This window comes from Diorhabda sublineata, chromosome 3 (genome assembly GCF_026230105.1).
Source record: "Diorhabda sublineata isolate icDioSubl1.1 chromosome 3, icDioSubl1.1, whole genome shotgun sequence".
NCBI lineage: Eukaryota > Metazoa > Arthropoda > Insecta > Coleoptera > Chrysomelidae > Diorhabda > Diorhabda sublineata.
In genome coordinates, this window is record NC_079476.1 from 37,173,775 (window position 1) to 37,192,133 (window position 18,359).

Below are 18,359 nucleotides of genomic sequence, written 5' to 3' on the forward strand. Positions count from 1 at the left end.
ATTGGTATATGATCTTCGGAGTTAATAACCTTCAATACTACCTTATATCATCTAAAAACCATTCAAAACACGGCACTAAGAATAGCGACAGCAAGAACAATCCCCTCTAGCCCAATGGAGAATCTGCAATGTGACCAGCTTAACTACTCCAGCATACTAACTCCATATTCGACAAAGACCAAAACAAACATGCCATTTTGTGTAGGAGGCAAAACTCCAAATCGAACGTCCAAGCCCATATCCAACAACATTAAAACTCTATAGTTGTTGATCATTATGTCCACTGTACAAATTTAACAAATCAGAAACCTTCAATACCTTAATTTGGAAAGAATTTGCATATATAGACCTAACCAAAATTACTGAGGGCGTACAATATAAAAATTATCCAAGAACTATTAAAGAAATGAGAAACCTGGCAAGACATATATTTTATTTAGACCCATATAGGATATTAAGATGGGCCTAGTAAAGGCTCAGACTTGGGCCCAGTATGTACAACTGTGGCACTAGCTTGGGAGCTGTTATTGGCCCAAACTTGGTGGGACTCTGGGATGATAACAATGTCCCCTGCTTGGTGTGCAAGCCTGGACTGGGCCTGGTTGTCTAGATAAATCCAAGACACCAAGTCTGCAACCCTGAGCCAACAAATTTCTATTAATGCAGAATTTTATCCATAAAAAATTATTACTTTTAATGTTATTCAGAGTTCTGCCAAGCCTGGTTGACTATAAGATAGCCGAGGTTACCCAGACTTCAACAAGGCTTGGGCCATTATTTGTCTGCCAAAGCCGGGTTTACCAGCGTTGGCCCAAGCTAAGCTCCGTCGTTCAAGTCTGGAGGCTCCTACATGGGATTGAAGGCAGTTTTGTCAAGATGATAGAGATGGGCTCTTTCAAATAATTCAAGTGCTGGTTTGAATCAACCAACAAGGAGGATCGAATAATGTACATCGACAGTTCAAATGGTTTTGTTAAAAGTTGTTTATTGACTTTTGAATCTACTCGTACCGGTAACTGTTAAGAAACATGATTGTTAATATCTTTAAACAATTATTTGGGGAAATAATAGATCTTTTTCTTTAGAATTTTATAATAGTAATGGATAATGCAAGTTATAACTCAAGACTTGTCCACAACCAAGCGGTTAACAAAAGTTCTACAGAATTGGCTAAATTTAGAGGGTATTAATTTCCATCCCGGTTATGTGACGAAATAAATCCCATTGAACTGAAAAAATATATTTCTTTTAGAATGAATGTTGTTCAACAGTTATTTTTGGAGTCAAATTAAGACAAACGAGCTCACTATTATTGACAGTAACTTCGACGTATTTCATTACTCTTGAGAGAAAAAACTCCATGAAGAAATAACGTTCCACGCAATCCTTTTTAAATATTATCGAGTTTCAAACGTAACGGTTTATGCTGTATCTTCCTCAATTGGATGAGTAGTTTTGAATACGTATTCATATATCAAATGATTCGACCATTACCCCACAGTGTTAACAATTCCGACAATTTTTCATGCAGCGATTATCGAATGTCCAATTGAAATTATTAAGTACTACAATGATTAGTATAATATAAACTGTTCTTGGAATTATCTTGGCCGCTTGGTTTTAGAATAATTCATTAAACGTCTGAGAAACCATTACCAAAATGCTTGGCTGACTTCCTAATTAAAGCCGGTACTCTTTTTATTGAAATATTTTTTAATACATACACGATAAATTCACGGATGCTTAATAGTATATTGTTCTTTAAATTGTAATTATTTGAAAACTCATATAAAAATCTGAGAAAAGACAGAAAGTAATCAATCATTGTCAAGTGACTAATTGTAAAGCATCCCAATTAATTGTGCATTTTATATAAAATCTCGTGGTAAAATCTAATCACCGGTTATTGTGCAAGATCTTCCAATAGAGACAGAATTTTGACACTTGATAACTGACTTGTTGTTGTTACTGTTTGTTCAGGCTGTTTTGAGAAATCATTTTTGTAACTGTTTGCAGAATAGTAAACAAATTTGAGTCCGCTGATTCAGTAAAGAATCAACCAACACTTATATGTAAACGAAGCGTAAGAGGCAATCTATGAATTTCACTTGGGCGATTTCCAGAAGGTCGTTGTATCCACTTAGGAACGCGGAACACGACCTTTACCTACCTACTCCACGATCAGAATTAGTTAAGGGCTCAATATTTTACAATACAAAAAAATGTACGATCCTTAGCCAATTGAAATGAAATCGATATTTTTTCTATCTCAAAACTATATTGACGTTAGAGTTGAAAGTAAGCAGCTTATTTCTGGATAAATTGGTATGTCAACAAGTAAAATCAAATTTTTGATATTCATAAGCGTCCAACGCAATCGAAAAAAGTCTATAAGAATGATATTGGTCAGACTATTATATTCTACGAATGTTATAGGTCGATCATCAACTTCTTTTGGCATGATACTTAGCAAAATTGGCTTTTTATACCACATTAGAGATTCTGCGCGAGTTAACAGACCGTGCGTTAGTTTTTATTGTGAGAAGTAGTGAGTTTTCGAAGGAAGGAATAAAAAGATTAATAAGCGAGTAAGGGTAAATGGCTAAGAATGGAAAATGGAGAATGAAAAACAATGACAAATTGCTCATCGGATCCCCTTACTGTTCCTGAAGCTAAGACTACTTTCTGGAATTATTTACTGCCGATTTAGAACATGATATCGAAGCTCAAAACGCTTCCGATTAATATGTTAAACCGATGGAAATTTGGTAAGTAATAGTAATAATAATCAATAACATTATTTTTATCTATAAATTCAAAATACTCAAACTTCTATCTGCGATAAATCAGAGTCACATTACAAAGAAAGGAACTTGGAAAGGACTTTCTTGGTCGAAAAAAGATAACGTGCTAATTTCAATTACATTTTTTCATGAAGAATCTCGCATATTGAGCAAAATATTAAAGAAACTATCCTAAAATAGAATACCTAACCAAATTGATTTTCCACTATGCACTTACTTCCAGTTTCACGTCACTAGTTTTCGTTTACTCGATTCCTGATTTCAAAATGTTCATTCTAATTAATCAAAATATTGAATACGTTAAATTTTCAAAGGAATTTGGTGAATAATTGAAACAAAATCTTATAATATTAATGTGTAATATGCTTTCCTTTATGTACAATTCACAATCATTATAAATATATAATCATTTTATAATAAATCAATAACATATGATTTTCATCTACAAATAGATTATACGCGAACATCTAATTGGTTTTATACAGTACGATCCATTTGTATTGCTAGATATATCAATTATAATACCAAAACTATTGTTTTGGTTATTACTGAATTGTTTGATTGAGAAAATTTCGAACTAACAGTCCGATAAGCAAATAAACATAGTAATTTCCCATCAAGATAAACAGAGCGGAATGATTACGATTAGAATTGTTATTTGTCCACTTTATACTAATGATTTTGCTTTCATTGACATAATTGTTCTCTAAAACGTTTCTTTTTAGTACACTGACGTTGCATCAACAGACGTGCTTATCACAAAAAGTTTACATTTTGAACTGAAATCAAAAAGAGCTGTGGGAAACCGTTGAAACAGACTTGTTTATATATTTCAATAAACAGAAGTGTACAATTCTTCCAATATCAATTGCAAAAGATATTTATGCGAAGAACAATCAATATTTCGTAAATACGCACGGCACTCATACCAAATTAAGAAATGAAAAATCCCCGTATAAAATTCGGTAAGCATCTAACAAACCGTCAGTCCACGTGGACTTTATGAATGTGTGTCAAAATTCATCATCTTCACTGTTTACTAATGAAAACATCGAATCGTAAACATAAAACTGGCGACAAGATTATTTATATCGATGAAACATGGTTTGACAGTCACGATGTAGTAAATTTCGGTTGGGTTATAAAAATAGTAAAAATTGCCGATTGAATACGCCATGTTCTAAAGGGAAAGGCATTGTAATAGTACACTCTGGAAGCAAATACTTTATTAATATCTGCTAAAAGCATTAAAAACTTTGCACCTGATTATCATGAAGATATGATAGCAGAATTATTTGAAAAGTGGCTCAATGAACAGCTTTTACCTAACATTCCACCAGTAGTAGTGGCAAAGCTTAAATTTTAGCATTTATGTTTGAAAAAAATATTTCTATTTCTGTCAGAGATCGTGAAAAAGGCCCAACAAAAGAATTGCTTACTGTTATTAAAGGTCTAAAGTCTAAAGGTCTCAGACTACCTCCTTACTATTGCATATTCAACCCCTTAAAGTTAACATGGGCATACGTAAAATAAGAATTACGAAAATTTAATCAGTCTCCAAAACTAAGTAAAGAGGTTATAGAACTCGTAAAGAAACTTCTACCAGCAAACCAAGCAAAGAGCTTTGGAAAAATTGTATTGAACATGTTATCAAAGAAAAAAATGAGTATGTGGTATCACCCTCTTTACAACCCGTCATAATTCAATCAATTGATGACTCTAGTTCAGACCATTCTGACTACCATTATTATTTATCAAGATACTTTGGAATTGAATTTTGTTTTATTTGCAAAAAATTATTTTCCTTCATGGTTTCCGCTTTGAAATTTCGTTTCTCAGAAAAAAACGAATGGGATACAAAAAGAGCTCAGTTCACGTTTAAACCAAACTCCCTTACAGATAGGTACATTTTACTCGTCTATTTACGTTTTATAATTTGATATTCAGTTGTAGCAAGTTAATATTTTTAGAGATATCTACGCCTATGGTAGATCAAACAAAAATTGTCGGTAAGGGTTTTTATAATCTGCAATTGATATTGGAAAAACTATAATTATAACAATGAAGCATATCCTCATAGAATGTTCCAAGTATGGCAATTAATTCTAGAGAAACGAGTAAATTTATTCTTCTATAAAATCTGAAATATTATCGAGTTTCAATTAAACCGTCCTTCATTTCGTCCTGTTGTTATTTGAGGTATTATTTTTACCATTACAATTTATTGAGCGAATCTCAATGTATCTAGCATTCAAATGAATCAGCCTGTATTAAACTGCACCAATCACAAATAAAAACGGAAACAAATAAAAATTGAATAGACATTTCCAATTATATATATTTCGAAATAAAATTTTTCTAATGAAAATCATTGTGTGCATTTTTTAATTGACTAAAATGCTTCTCTATATAAAATATGCGTTGATAGATTAGAGTCCGATATCGAAACATTGAAATATGTACATAAAAAAGTATGTAAGTTACTTATTTTTCAAAATATATTTCGTTTTAATCGATTCTGAAGTAATGTTATGAAAGTTATGAAATGAAAACAAAAACTGTTTTCATACTAAGTGACATGAAAACAGAATATATCTAGTGACATATACATTTTTTATGAAATAAATAAAAAGTTGTACAGCCCAACGAGTTAGAAAAGGGATGAATAGTTAACGCTTAGAGAAAGACTCACGAAAAGTCTTTGCCAACTATATTATGAGCAGTTTCTTATTGGGAACGTGGCAATGAAACACCAAAGTGGACTAACTTCAATATATTTTCCGAGCTTTCGAATACATCGTCCGGGACTAAAAATATGGTCAAATATAATATATAACAACAATAAAATTTTACTTAGAATAATTAATTAAGATTTCCGATGATTTTTGATAGTATTAATGTTTTTATAAATTATCAAACTCATAGAAATTCAATATTCAAATTGACATTGATAGAAATATTGATTAACTGAAATATTGATTCTGGATACTAAGAATTTTCTTTAATGTTTGATTGGTTAGATTATGAATGACGTTGAATTTTTATAGGTTAGATAAGGATAAGTTTTGGTGAATGATGTTCAATATTGATTGGTAAATTTATGGATAACCTTAAATTTCAATCGGTTAGGTCGTTATGAATGTAGTTGAATATAAATGACAATAAATTTTATAGGTTAAGTCGTTATATATAAAGTTTAAATTTATAGGTTACGTGAGGTTAGTTGGTTGCTAATGGCGTTGGATTGGCAGTTTTCTTATTAATGCATTGATCATTTTTGGCAATATATGTTGTTTCTAAAAATAAACGTTTTTGTCAAAACTTTGGCAGATTCATAATTCATATTGTGTCCTTCATGATAGACATTGATTAGTCCTAGTGGATTATCTACTATGGAATCAAGAAGGACTTAGAAACTAGACCGTTCAGAAGGAAGTGGAAAGACATATTCTTTTTATTCACCAGTCCACTTTCTCAACGAGATAATGCGCCACATTTAGCTATAAATTATTTATAGTCTCCATAAATTATACCTCAGATATTATAGGAAAAAAATTAGTCAAATAACTCTATCCTTCTACACATTCTTGGAGTACTTTGACATGAGATACGTGGCAGCGTGGCAGGAGATGTTTTTCTGCGGTTGGATTGTTATAAAATTTTAGCTTATTTCCCTTAAGTATTCAAAGGGCAATTGTGATATATTGAATAATATTTAATGTTCTGTTTTTTATGTCATTTAGTATAAATCGGACTCTAACCCAATTATTTAAATCTCTAATATCGACAATATCGACAAAATTGCCACTGAACATTTAAAGTAAGTTCCATTGCTTACTCTTCTGTACAAGCGAATAAATATACAATAACATTGCAACTGTTAATTTATCTCTGACATCTTAATATACGTTTCCTAATCAATATAAAAAGATTTAGAATACTTGAATACACATTTCTTCAAATTGAATAGGAAGACAATCGTCAGGTCTACGTTAGTTAATGAATTTATAATAGAAAACTAATTCTACATAGACGCTATTTTAAAATAATTTTTTTGTGTATACCTTCTATAAAATGATAATGCTCAAGATGAACTTTCTGGAACCGTTGGGTTTATGTATCCAAGCTATAATCAGAAACCAAATGTAAACTATCTATCTTTGGTCATGGAAAAGCTTGTCGGGCTGTTTAATTGTTGTTGTTGCTTGTGTAGTGATAGTATAAACAATGTCTTCAGTATGATATGTTTATTTAAAGGTATAGTAACTGCTTAGTCCTCAATCAAAATAGGCCAGATGAAAATTTGAGGAAGAATGTAGCATACTTGGAAATTACGTACAATTATGAAGTCTTCATAGCAAATAAAAGCCGTGAGCAGCAGAGTTGTATCACGAAAGTCGAATTTATCGTCGAATGAAGAATTTAACTAATACACAAACAAATCTCTCCATAAAATGAATTTATTGGAAATAATATCAATTCTCAATCTTATTTCTTTATATGGAAAATTTGCTATTCTTCAATAACTTTTCATTTCACAAGTTAACTCTCTCTCTCGAATGAAAATTCATAATTTGAATAGACCCGGTGGTCTCTAACACTCTTGTTCCATTCCAATTGACAACAAAGAAAAAATTGTCATAATGACAACGATCATACTCGTATTATTCATTAAATAGGAGGCGGTCCAGTTCAACAATTACAACGATCAAAATGATTTCGGGCGTTTTGTGCTAGAAGAACTGAAGAAAAAAACTTTGAACTTGAGAAAGACAATTCTTCGACATCACTCCTACTTGCATGCGAAGTTCGAACCCTCTAGTTAAACTTTTTCTGGCCAAAAAATAAGAAAATATAACAAAAATGGCCATAAAATGGAGAGGGGTGGAGATGGAAAGTTTCGACCTTAGACAGGAAATCATCTAGCAACTAATTGAACCTACATGTGAAATTTCATTTTTCAGTCACTTTTCGTTTGACCTGCAGAGGTGAGCAGAGGTCAAAAACCACTTTTTTGCACTGAGACCCCTCGAAATATTTTTTTTCAACTAAACTCTAATAACATCAATCCGCCGCCAAAAAAGCCATGTATGCTAATTTTGAACCAAATCGGACCCATAGCAATTGCTCGAAAGACGAAAATAAGAATTGTAGCTTAAACAGATATATATATATATATATATATATATATATATATATATATATATATATATATATATATATATATATATATATATAAACTACATACATTCGAAAAACCATCATAATCGTGTTCAGGAGGTCTCGAAACATGGGAAAAATGATGTGCCCCCCATTTTTCTTCTAGTCATGGCTACCGTAATAGTCTAATTTTTCCTTGAAAAATTCGACTGAAAATAGTGATCAAGTCATTTATATTCACAAATGAAAATAATATAAGTATGTATTGGCAACAAAAAGAAAATTGAGAACTAGTTAGAACGGAGCAAATAAAATATACAGAAAGTCAAACATTTGTATCAAGAAAATTATGAAACCCTGAAAATATTTAAAAATTTATCAATTTATTTTTTGATGATAGTTTAAAGCATTATTTATGCTGCTGTTATATTCAATTCGTATTTTATTCTGCAAATTTTTGAAAATAAAATTTTAGTTTACGAATTTTGTCTTATGTACAATACAATATATTTTTGCCTTATATTTTTTGAGATATATGATTTAAAAAATTTTAGACTCGCTAAAAATAAAAGTACACTTTAAATTCTACGATATCAAAGTTGATTACTTGAGAAAATTATTACTTTCATTACAATTTATTATCCAAGCTGTTGCGGTAAAAATAAAGTGTAAACTGAGTGTCACTGAGCATAGATAAACTTGATGCAGTTACTAATAAAGTGAAAAATAAAGACAATCACAGCTAAAGTAACGATAAAAGCAAAATCAAATCTAATTATTTATAAAGATAATTAAATTGGCGCCCTCCACGGAAAAATCCGTGACTCTAATTTCAACCATAGAGACACGGAATGAAGCTTTATCTGTGTCTGTAATTTCAGCTGTAACTGTTACAATAATAAGCTTTAACTCACGGATGAATACTGTCCACGGATGAATACCATCCACGGGTAAATACCCCCTAAATCTGACATATACGCCATTTCTAATCCCAATATATTTATTTCATTCATTTTTATTAACAAATAATAACCTTATTAATAATGAATTGATGCTAGTGCTATGTATATCTCGTAATTTATTCTCTGACTCTTATTCTAAGCTTGCTGATAGTGTTAGGTTAGGTTAGGTTATGTTAGTTTAGGTTAGGTTATTTTGGGTTAGGTTAGGTTAGGTTATATGACGCGATGTTCGCTAAGAACGGTTCCACATGCGTGGGTGGAGAAGAGGGTGGGTTTTTAGCTGGCAGGCGTCCGGTTAGCGAACGAATCCACCTGGGACATCTTCCCAGGCGTCTTTTGAAGATTTTTCCCCCACACCAAAAAAAAGGTTAGGTTAGTTAATTTTAAAATTTCCGTGTTTCTAAGATTAAAATTAGATGTAGAATCACGGAAAAAAGCTTAATTTTGATCAGTTGTTATAAAAATTTCCGGGTCTGTAAGCTTAAAATAATGGCCACGGATTTTTCTGTAGAGGTTGGCGATTTCTGATCACGAGGAAAGACTTTGGCAGCACCGTTGAATTGGACGGATCTTTTTGGATTGAAAAGAAAAAGGAAAAGAAATAATTACAAACAAAGAAATGGACAATCTGGCAATTTTCTTTACATTCGATTCATTAAGCAGAAAACAGAGTGTGGAAATTTGAAAAGAACAAAAAGCAATCTAAGTTAGGTTAGGTTGGATTATGTTAGGTTGAGTTAGGTTAGGTTAGTTTAGTTTTGAAATTTCCGTGTATCTAAGATTAAAATTAGACCACGGTTTTTTCCGTGGATGGTTGTTATTTTGGATCATATGGTAAGATTTAGAGACACGGAAAAAAACTTCATTCTAATCCGTTTCTATAGAAAATTCCGGGTCTATAAGGTTAAAATGATAGCCATGGAAAAATCCGTGGATGATGGTTATTTCTGATCACGCGGTAAGACTTAGAGATAATATAAAAAATTTCGTGTTTCTAAGAGACACGGAAATTTACGTGGAGGATGACAATGGCAGCACCGTTGAATTGGACGGATCTTTTTGAATTGAAAAGAAAAAGGAAAAGAAACAATTACAAAGAACTGGACAATCTTGCAATTTTCTTTACATTCGATTCATTAAGCAGAAAACAGAGTGTGGAAATTGGAAAAGAACAAAAAAGCAATCTAAGGAATATTTACAACAATTGAAAAAGTTGAATGAAGCAAGAGTATTGTTTATTCAGAGCTATAGAAACTTATGGATAGAGAACGTAGTCTTTCGATTTATTGGGCAAAAACGCCATTATGAAAAAAAAACTAGATGATAATACCCAGAAATATTCACAACTTTCGAAAGAGTCGAACAAGGTAGCACATTGCTCAATCTGGACTACTTACTGATGAAATTTGGGGTAGGAACCTTCAAATGCTTAATTGATGAGATACAGCGTCCTAAAACTGGAAAAATATAGTTATATTCTCCTAATATTTTATCTCGTAGGTTGTGAGAAATATCTGGGGCTCCGCGATCTTAGCGCCCCATGTGTGGAATTTAGATTGACCAATTATACTATCTGATAGGTCAGAAATTGGTCATGAAAAGTCAGTTGGTCTTATTAATTGGTCAGAGCTAGAAAATTTTTTATTAAGAGTAAAAATTTTTCGAGGTCATTTTGTTTATCTAAGCTGGGAATGTGAAAAAATCTTTTTTTTTTATATCAGGCTAGTAGAAACGGCAGTTCAAACGTTAAAGAATATGTTGAGGAAGTGCGATGATTTAGGCAGCACTTTTAGAAGGAACACCTCAATGGTACAAACAAAACTCGAGACAAAGTTACCAGATAATAGGACAACCGCTAATAAGGAAGGGAAAAAATATGGAGTCTGGCTAGAATCATAGCCAAAGATGAGGATGCTCCTATCGAATAGAAAAAGACAACGGTTGAATTGTGCGAAGAAATAATCTTGATTTAAAGCATTAACTGAACAAATTTCAACGCAAAAGCTTCAGAAACGAGAGTCATAAAGAAACTAGTAATGTCAAAAGCACAAGTGAGGAATTTAATCAAAATTTATCCATTTCAGAGTATCAGGAAAAATCTCCTCGCAAAAGCAGTAGGACTCTCAATAAATCTGTCAAATTTCAAGACATTTCATGAACCTCCCCTCCTGAGCTGGTTCCAGGACTTAGATGGACCACTAATTGATAATAATGATTTTATTTATATATTTTGTCACCATACAGATTTTATCTAACTACATACCTTCAATATTTAATTAATTTAATATATTAATAATTGATAATAATTTCGTATGATGGCAAACGTTTGGGAATGAACGCATCAAAAATTTGAATTTTACCGCGCAACAATTGCGCGCGATTGTCGACTACGTAGCGTCTAGCGTCTAGACCTAACCTCAATCGGAATCGGAACGACTAAACTTCAACAAATATTTTTAACTACAGTACTTACGTACATTAATAAAATACCTACTTTTTTTATGTTGAGATTGTAAAAAAGAAGAGGGAGGAGACAGGGTTTTTTGTTGGTTTTATTTTATGATTGATGAGAATTATTATTTTCTTTATTACAACTTTGCACTGAAACCATAAAATCCCAAGCTTTTAGCTTTTAACGAGATAAATATTAATTTTGACTAGAGCAATAATTTAATTTCGTATTTCTCCAAATTTTATCTGTACAGCCCAGATACGTATTCAAAATCTAATCCGATGTCACGAACATAAAATCTACAAACATAATGGATCATTGCTGTATTAAGATATCAGAGGTAAAAATAAACCTATTCACAAACTTTCCATTCAAAATGCGAGTATCACGTTAGCCTAGGAGGCGAAAAGGGCCTGTGTAAGACATGCCCATTACTATTATTATTGTTATTTGGACTCGAAGGCGCGATCCTTACAATCCCTCCATGAGTATACCCACCATGAATATTAGTTAGAGGCGACGGTACACCTATTTGTCCCGGAGAAGATACCTGAATCCTCAAAGGTTGCTGGTGGTGGTTCAGCCTCAACGGCAACGGTGTTTCGATTTTACCATCGTTACTGTGCATCCTAAGATTATCAGCGATACGTAAATTCATAGGCGGTGAATGTTGAAGAGTCGTTTGTGGAGGCGAATTACTTTTTAACTCCTTATCAGTACTATCGACGTCTATGGGACTTTCATTGGAAGTTAATCTCAAATTAACCGCTGTATAACTGGAACTATCTACATTTATGGGAGAAGTGGAACTACTGCCTTTAGGTCTTTCGATTCTGAAGTTTGGTGAGAATGCCGGAGGTGTATGTGTACCTCCAAAACGAAATTGCGGTGGCATGGGACCAGGCGAATGAGCGCCGAATCTAAAAGAGGTGATCGGATTCGGTGAGGATCTGCCGAATTTAATCGGACCCGGAGAACTTATTGGGGGTGAATGAGCACCGAGAGATATGTCCGAGTCACTATCCGATGGAGTGGGACTGAGTGGTGGTTGACGGCCGCTGTTACCATGTTGGGCTAATTGGGCTGCCAGTTGTTGCTGTTGCATTCTGAAACAAATGAAATCGTTTTTAATATTTTTCATAACAAGTTCATGATTTGGTATTAAGAAAAAAAACTGATAAAACTGAATTTTGTTTATATTTCCAATCTTCGCTCTAAAGACTATAAAATTTTATCTGATAAATACGAGGTATATTTACAAAATAACTTCCTTTTAGTTATATAAAAAAACATACAGATACAGATTCAGAAGAAAAATTTTTGTACTAAAATCTACAACTGTACTACTCGTACATATTTCGACAGCTTATGAAAATTCATGACACATCATGGGACAGGTTTTTGTATGTCTTTTTCATAGAAAGTTGCCACCCGTGTTTTCAATCATGTGGTAACTTGTTCTTTCAGCTAGACATCAACCTTGCATTGCTTGTTTGACCTCGTGATGTCAATTTATCAGGAAAATGCTGTAAGGGCCCTTTCACACCAAACGAATCCGAATCAATCAGAATCACTCCGAATCAAGTTGAATCTGATTAACCAAGATCCGGCTTCGAGCGCTCCGTTTAAATGTGAAGGGACTCTTTTTCCGCCTTCAGACCGGACGAATCTGGCTCAATCAGGTTTGATTCGAGGTCGCACTTGATTCAACCTGTCAGATTCCTCGTCCGGTCAGTCTTGAATCAACAACCATACGAGATGGACGTGGCGTTATTAATTTTTAAAGTTAAAGAAAATAGTGCGATTTATGACGCCAGTGATAAAAATCTCAGCAACAGAAATCTCATATCTTCTGTGTGGAGGAAAATTGGCGAAGAATTAAACATTCCAGGTAAGAATAATTCAGGTTGATTCAGCTGGTGTGAAAGAGTGGAGATGACGGATCAGATTCAACTTGATTCGGAGTGATCCAGATTGATTCGGATTCGTTTTGTGTGAAAGGTGCCTAACTGTTCCAAAAAACGGTGCACAAAATTTTTCGATGTGTCGAGGGTGATTTTCTTAGGCTTAACTTTTGTTAGGGACAAAGTGTGCCTCCATTCCATTGATTGCTGTTGAATTTCTGGAGTGTCGTAAGATCCTCCGTGACGTGAGTAAAGTTTCCGAAATTTCAGATTTGCGTAAATTCCATAGCAAGAGCACTAATTGAAAACCTACGATTTTGCTTAAGCTTCTCTTCAATTGCGTAAAACAGTTCCAATCAGTAACCAAAAACGGGCGTCCACATCGAGTACTTGATCTTGATCTTTCCTTGAAGTGTCTGTCCCAACTTCTAATTATTGAATCACTCATAGCATTTTGTCCGTAAATCCGATAGGACTTCTGTTGGTAATCGCACCTTATAGGCCTAGCAGATCGTCTCTGGTTACAGTTTTCTAGGAAAGTTTTGCCTTTAAATTGTGTCTATAATTGGTTCAGTAATTAGAGTTACCCCTATTTACCTTTTTTCCAATGTTTTCTGTTTTGTTATGAGGCTGATACCACAGAAGGGACCAATAACAAATTTCTTCTCGCAACAGTTTATATAAAGATTTAAGTTTGTTGATACTTCTACCAATATTTAGCTCATCGTAGTCTAATGGAATGTTTATGGAGAGGATAAGCGAATGAATAAACAATGGAATGATCTACTTCCATGACATAGATGCTTTAAAAGTACTAAGCTCTCACGTCATCGAGTCGTAGCTGACATGGTCTCGAAAAAACTATTCTAGAAGTACCATACAAATGATTTTATAAATATCTTGATTTCATTTGGTTTATTAATATTGATAGATTAAAGTAAGTCGTATATATTTAACAAATTTACATCCTAAATCCCAAATAAAAAGTTTGTTCTATCAAAACTTCATGGACAGCGACGACGACCAAAATCTCGATAAGTAAATGGAGTTGAAAGAGATTTTCCAGAGATCTCTTCAGAGAAAATTCTTGTCTAGCACTAGGCTGTCGTGCTGTTGAAAATGAGGTCAATATATAGTAGTTTTTTTGATAAACACATCCTCGTACTTGTTTTGATACTGATCGATATCAATTCGAAGAATCAGTGGACTCACGGAGTCCAATGGAAATTCAGGGAAACAGTTCCATATAATTAATCGCGACGTACTATAGATTAGAAGTAAATATTTTTATATTGCAACACTCTATATTCAAATACCATTTCTAGCATAAATCAATCTCAAACCGTTTTATGAAATACACAGGAGGGAAAGGAGATATAGACAAAAAAACAGATGAACTTCGTAATTGCGGGCTGCTTTGAGAGAGTAGTAGCTCAGAAGAAGTTGTATTCTTTTAATTTTCACCTTTGAGTGGAATCTTTGAATTTATACTTAAATCCTACTTTTTCTCTCCCACCAACTCTAATTTTAAATGAAGTAGATCAAGATAAACAAATAAGTAAAAATACAAATGGTACTAATATAACAATCAAATAATTTCTTATAAGAAATTATGACTTCTCAATATTCAGAATGCTTTCAATTCGAACTACCGACATATTTGTAAAAGATGTGAAGAAACCATCAGTTTAGTAACTTTTTTGCTTGTAATTTGAAAAAATACAGTAATTTTTTCTACATTTCCCATTTTTAAATTTTATACCAGAATAATCTAAACGTATAACGAATCGTTTTGACATTTACATTTCCGTCAAGGGATTATGTTGCATTTTGAGGTTGATGTCTTAACATTTACAATGGTATTTAGCTATAATTTGTTGGCTGGTTAGGGTGCACAAATAGACCACCCCTCCCAGCGGGATATCTTCTAAACACCCCGATAATAAGCTGACTACTTAGGGCTCTAGAATTCTAGGATTTTAATGCCCCTCAACATCAAGTTTTAACATTACTTCTTGATGTTTAACAGGGTCGAACCCTTGATCAATATGAAAGTTTATAAAGGTGAGTTTGTTGTAATTCCATAATTTTTATTTAAAAATGCTACTATTTTTATTTTGTCTTTATTATTGATAGCCATAATGAGATAAAAGACAAATTAAAATAGATTTTTATGCCATAAAATCATTTTGTTGTTAAATGTTAACTTGACCCAAAAACAAAAGTAGAATTTATCAACATCTTGTGACTAGGTTGTACAAAATAATGTAAAAAGTAACTTTTCCATTGCAATAAATAATCATACTTGAAATTATGGTTGTTAAACTGAATATTAATTTATATATAAGTTAAAAACGAGTCTGATTATGAATGTTTGGTATCCAACCGAAAATATGATCGGTTCGTGACCTTAGTCCCTCCCTGTTGCTTACATTTTCAGTTCTTTTATTCTACAAGTTGTCATGTCAGAGTGATGACGACTCGGTATGTTATGTTTGTTAACACCAGCTATAGCAGATAAAGCTTACCGATCTCAATGTGTCTGTCTATTGTGAATGATGAAACTGAATTTTTTTAAGTAAATCTCGTTGGATAAAAACCAATGGGAATTTCGATACTCACCATTTATTCATTTTGATATACATTAGTACTAATTGAATTCAAAATATATTTTCACGTAGTATTTGTAGAGCTTATGGAAAATAAATAATTTTAGACAATTTTTACAAAGCTTAAAATCTAATAATTTCCCATTCATAAAGTGTCAACTGTTTTTAAATTTATTTGGAGCTATTTGACACACAATAACATAAGTGTCAGCCGTTATTCAAATATTAAAAAACTGTTTATTTTTCATTTACTTTGGGCTCAAACTATAGGAAAGTACATTTTTGTATATCAAAGGTGATTATAGTTATTTGTAGTTTAATAATGATTCAGAATATTGCATTAAAAGAATCGTCAACATGATTAACGGCTGTTTCAAGAAACCTATTCATTAGAACATATTTTATAACATTTTCTATGCTATTGAAGTAACTTCATTTATAGCTTATTATGTACCCATCATCTGGAACTGAATACATTAATAATCGAAAGCTTGAAAAATATATTAAAGTTAGTCCACTTTGGTGTTGCATTGCCACGTTCCCAATAAGAAACCGCTCGTAACTTCGACATGTTGCAGGCCTGCGTTTTTATCCCCATGATAGACAGTTATTTTAGTTCATAAAATCATCCTACTTTCCTCGATAAAAAATATTCAAAAACCTGTTGTGTCAAACCGTACGTTTCAAATTCTACTCAAGATTCTATCTTAACAATAGGCACACAATTCCAATCGTGCTCTCGTTCCATCATGGCTGTAATCAGCTTTTAATGCTTTTTGGGTAATAAATTAATTAATGTTTTGAATTCTATTTCTAAATAATCTCCTTCTCCTCGATTACAAGATTCCATACTATTTTATGTTACCTCAAACGGACTTTTTTAGGTCCTACTTTACAAATTCTCCTTCATAGCTCAAGACATTTTCCATTACCTCTAAGTTTCGGTTCGATTCGATTTTTATTTCGGAAAATTGCGTCATCTTCTCTCTTATGTTCAGCAAAGTTTGAGTTCACGCCATGGTTCATGACTTTAGTATTAAGTTTTTGATTTTTAGCAGCTGCGAGACCTCTAACTTGATGAAAGGGTTGATTGAGTGTTTCTCTGTGAATCTTACGGAATGGATATGTCTGTGATCAGCTCAAATATGAGGAACGTCAGCATGAAAAACGAACGGATACGCTGAAGGAAGTCATCGAGAGCGCCGAGGTTCACTTATACATTAAGTTTGTGTCAAAATGGAAAATATACCGTGTTTATTTAAATTTTTGAAAAATGTATACCTGCGGACATGCTAGAGTATGAAATATGAAATTCGATTTTTTTTGTTTTGAACCGCACGCATCTGAAAGTCACTGATTCCCAACACACATCTTTCATTTTATTTCTTCAATTCGTGCTAAATACTTTAGGAACTTATAGAAATTCTGTTAATACGAAGATGGTCCCAGAAGTACATGGTTCAACAAAGAAAACTCAATACAATTTTCCCAGCGATGTTTCAATAAGTTCGATACACTTTTTATAATAAGAATCGTCAAAATAGACATTAATGGCTTGGAAACTCTTTGACCACCGAGCCATTTTTACAAGTTTGAGAATAGAAAATAATCCGAGGGGGCTAAATCTGGTAAATAGAATGCATAAGGTAGCAATTCAAAGTTTAATTCATTATTTTTTGCTATTGCAATAACGAATATTAGAGCTGGTGCATTGTCTTGATGAAACAACACTTTCTTCTTATCCAAATGCGGCTGTTTTTGTTCAAACTTTGCAATATAATCAAAATTATCCCATGCGCATACCAAAAAATCGACGCCATGAACTTGGCTGCAGATGGAACGGTCTTTGCCTTCTTTGGAGCCGGTTCTCCCTTTCTAGTCCATTGTTTTGATTGCTCTTCTATTTTGAGTGTGAAGTGATGGACCCACGTTTCATCCATGGTTGCTTTTTCATGTCCAAATTTTCGGTTAATATTTTTATATTAAATATTTTTTCCATGTTTACAAATTCACTATTGGTGGCTGCCAAACAAATACTAAACAATGTGGTGTCTTCAAACTCGGAACATTTGCTGTATCGACTGTGTATTTTCTAATACAGTGGTACTACCGCCATCTATAGATAAGACCAGATACTTTACTCGCTATTTCTCGAACTATTAGTTGAATTACAAAGGCACATTCTTCTTCTTTCGTACTCGATAGAGTTGGTTCATGTGAATAATTGGAAAATTCTAAAATTACACAAATGTATCAAGAAACTACATGTAAATACGTAAAATACGTCAATATAAAAGGAAAAAGTAGCTGCTCAATTAACTTAACAAAAAAAATCATCTATAATAGTGGAGTTATGCATAATATATATGATTGAAGGAAATTATATACTTCTGGGTTGTACTTTTATATTGATTTTCGATTTATTAAGTTCAGTAGGCGGAGTTGAAGACTATAAATATCACGAAAAA

The 18,359-nt window shown here is 32.8% G+C and overlaps 1 protein-coding gene across 2 annotated transcripts in view; it reads right to left on the bottom strand.

Moving 5' to 3' along the window:
* Positions 1 to 8,029: 8,029 nt before the first annotated feature.
* LOC130441330 (homeobox protein SIX3) overlaps positions 8,030 to 18,359 on the bottom strand; it is a 90,027-nt gene continuing 79,697 nt past the window's right edge. For both annotated transcript variants that reach the window (XM_056774954.1, XM_056774953.1), the window contains one exon: positions 8,030 to 12,484. In XM_056774954.1, coding sequence (XP_056630932.1) covers positions 11,764 to 12,484 — 721 coding nt within the window. In that variant the 3' untranslated portion in view covers positions 8,030 to 11,763. The remainder of the gene's footprint in view (positions 12,485 to 18,359) is intronic.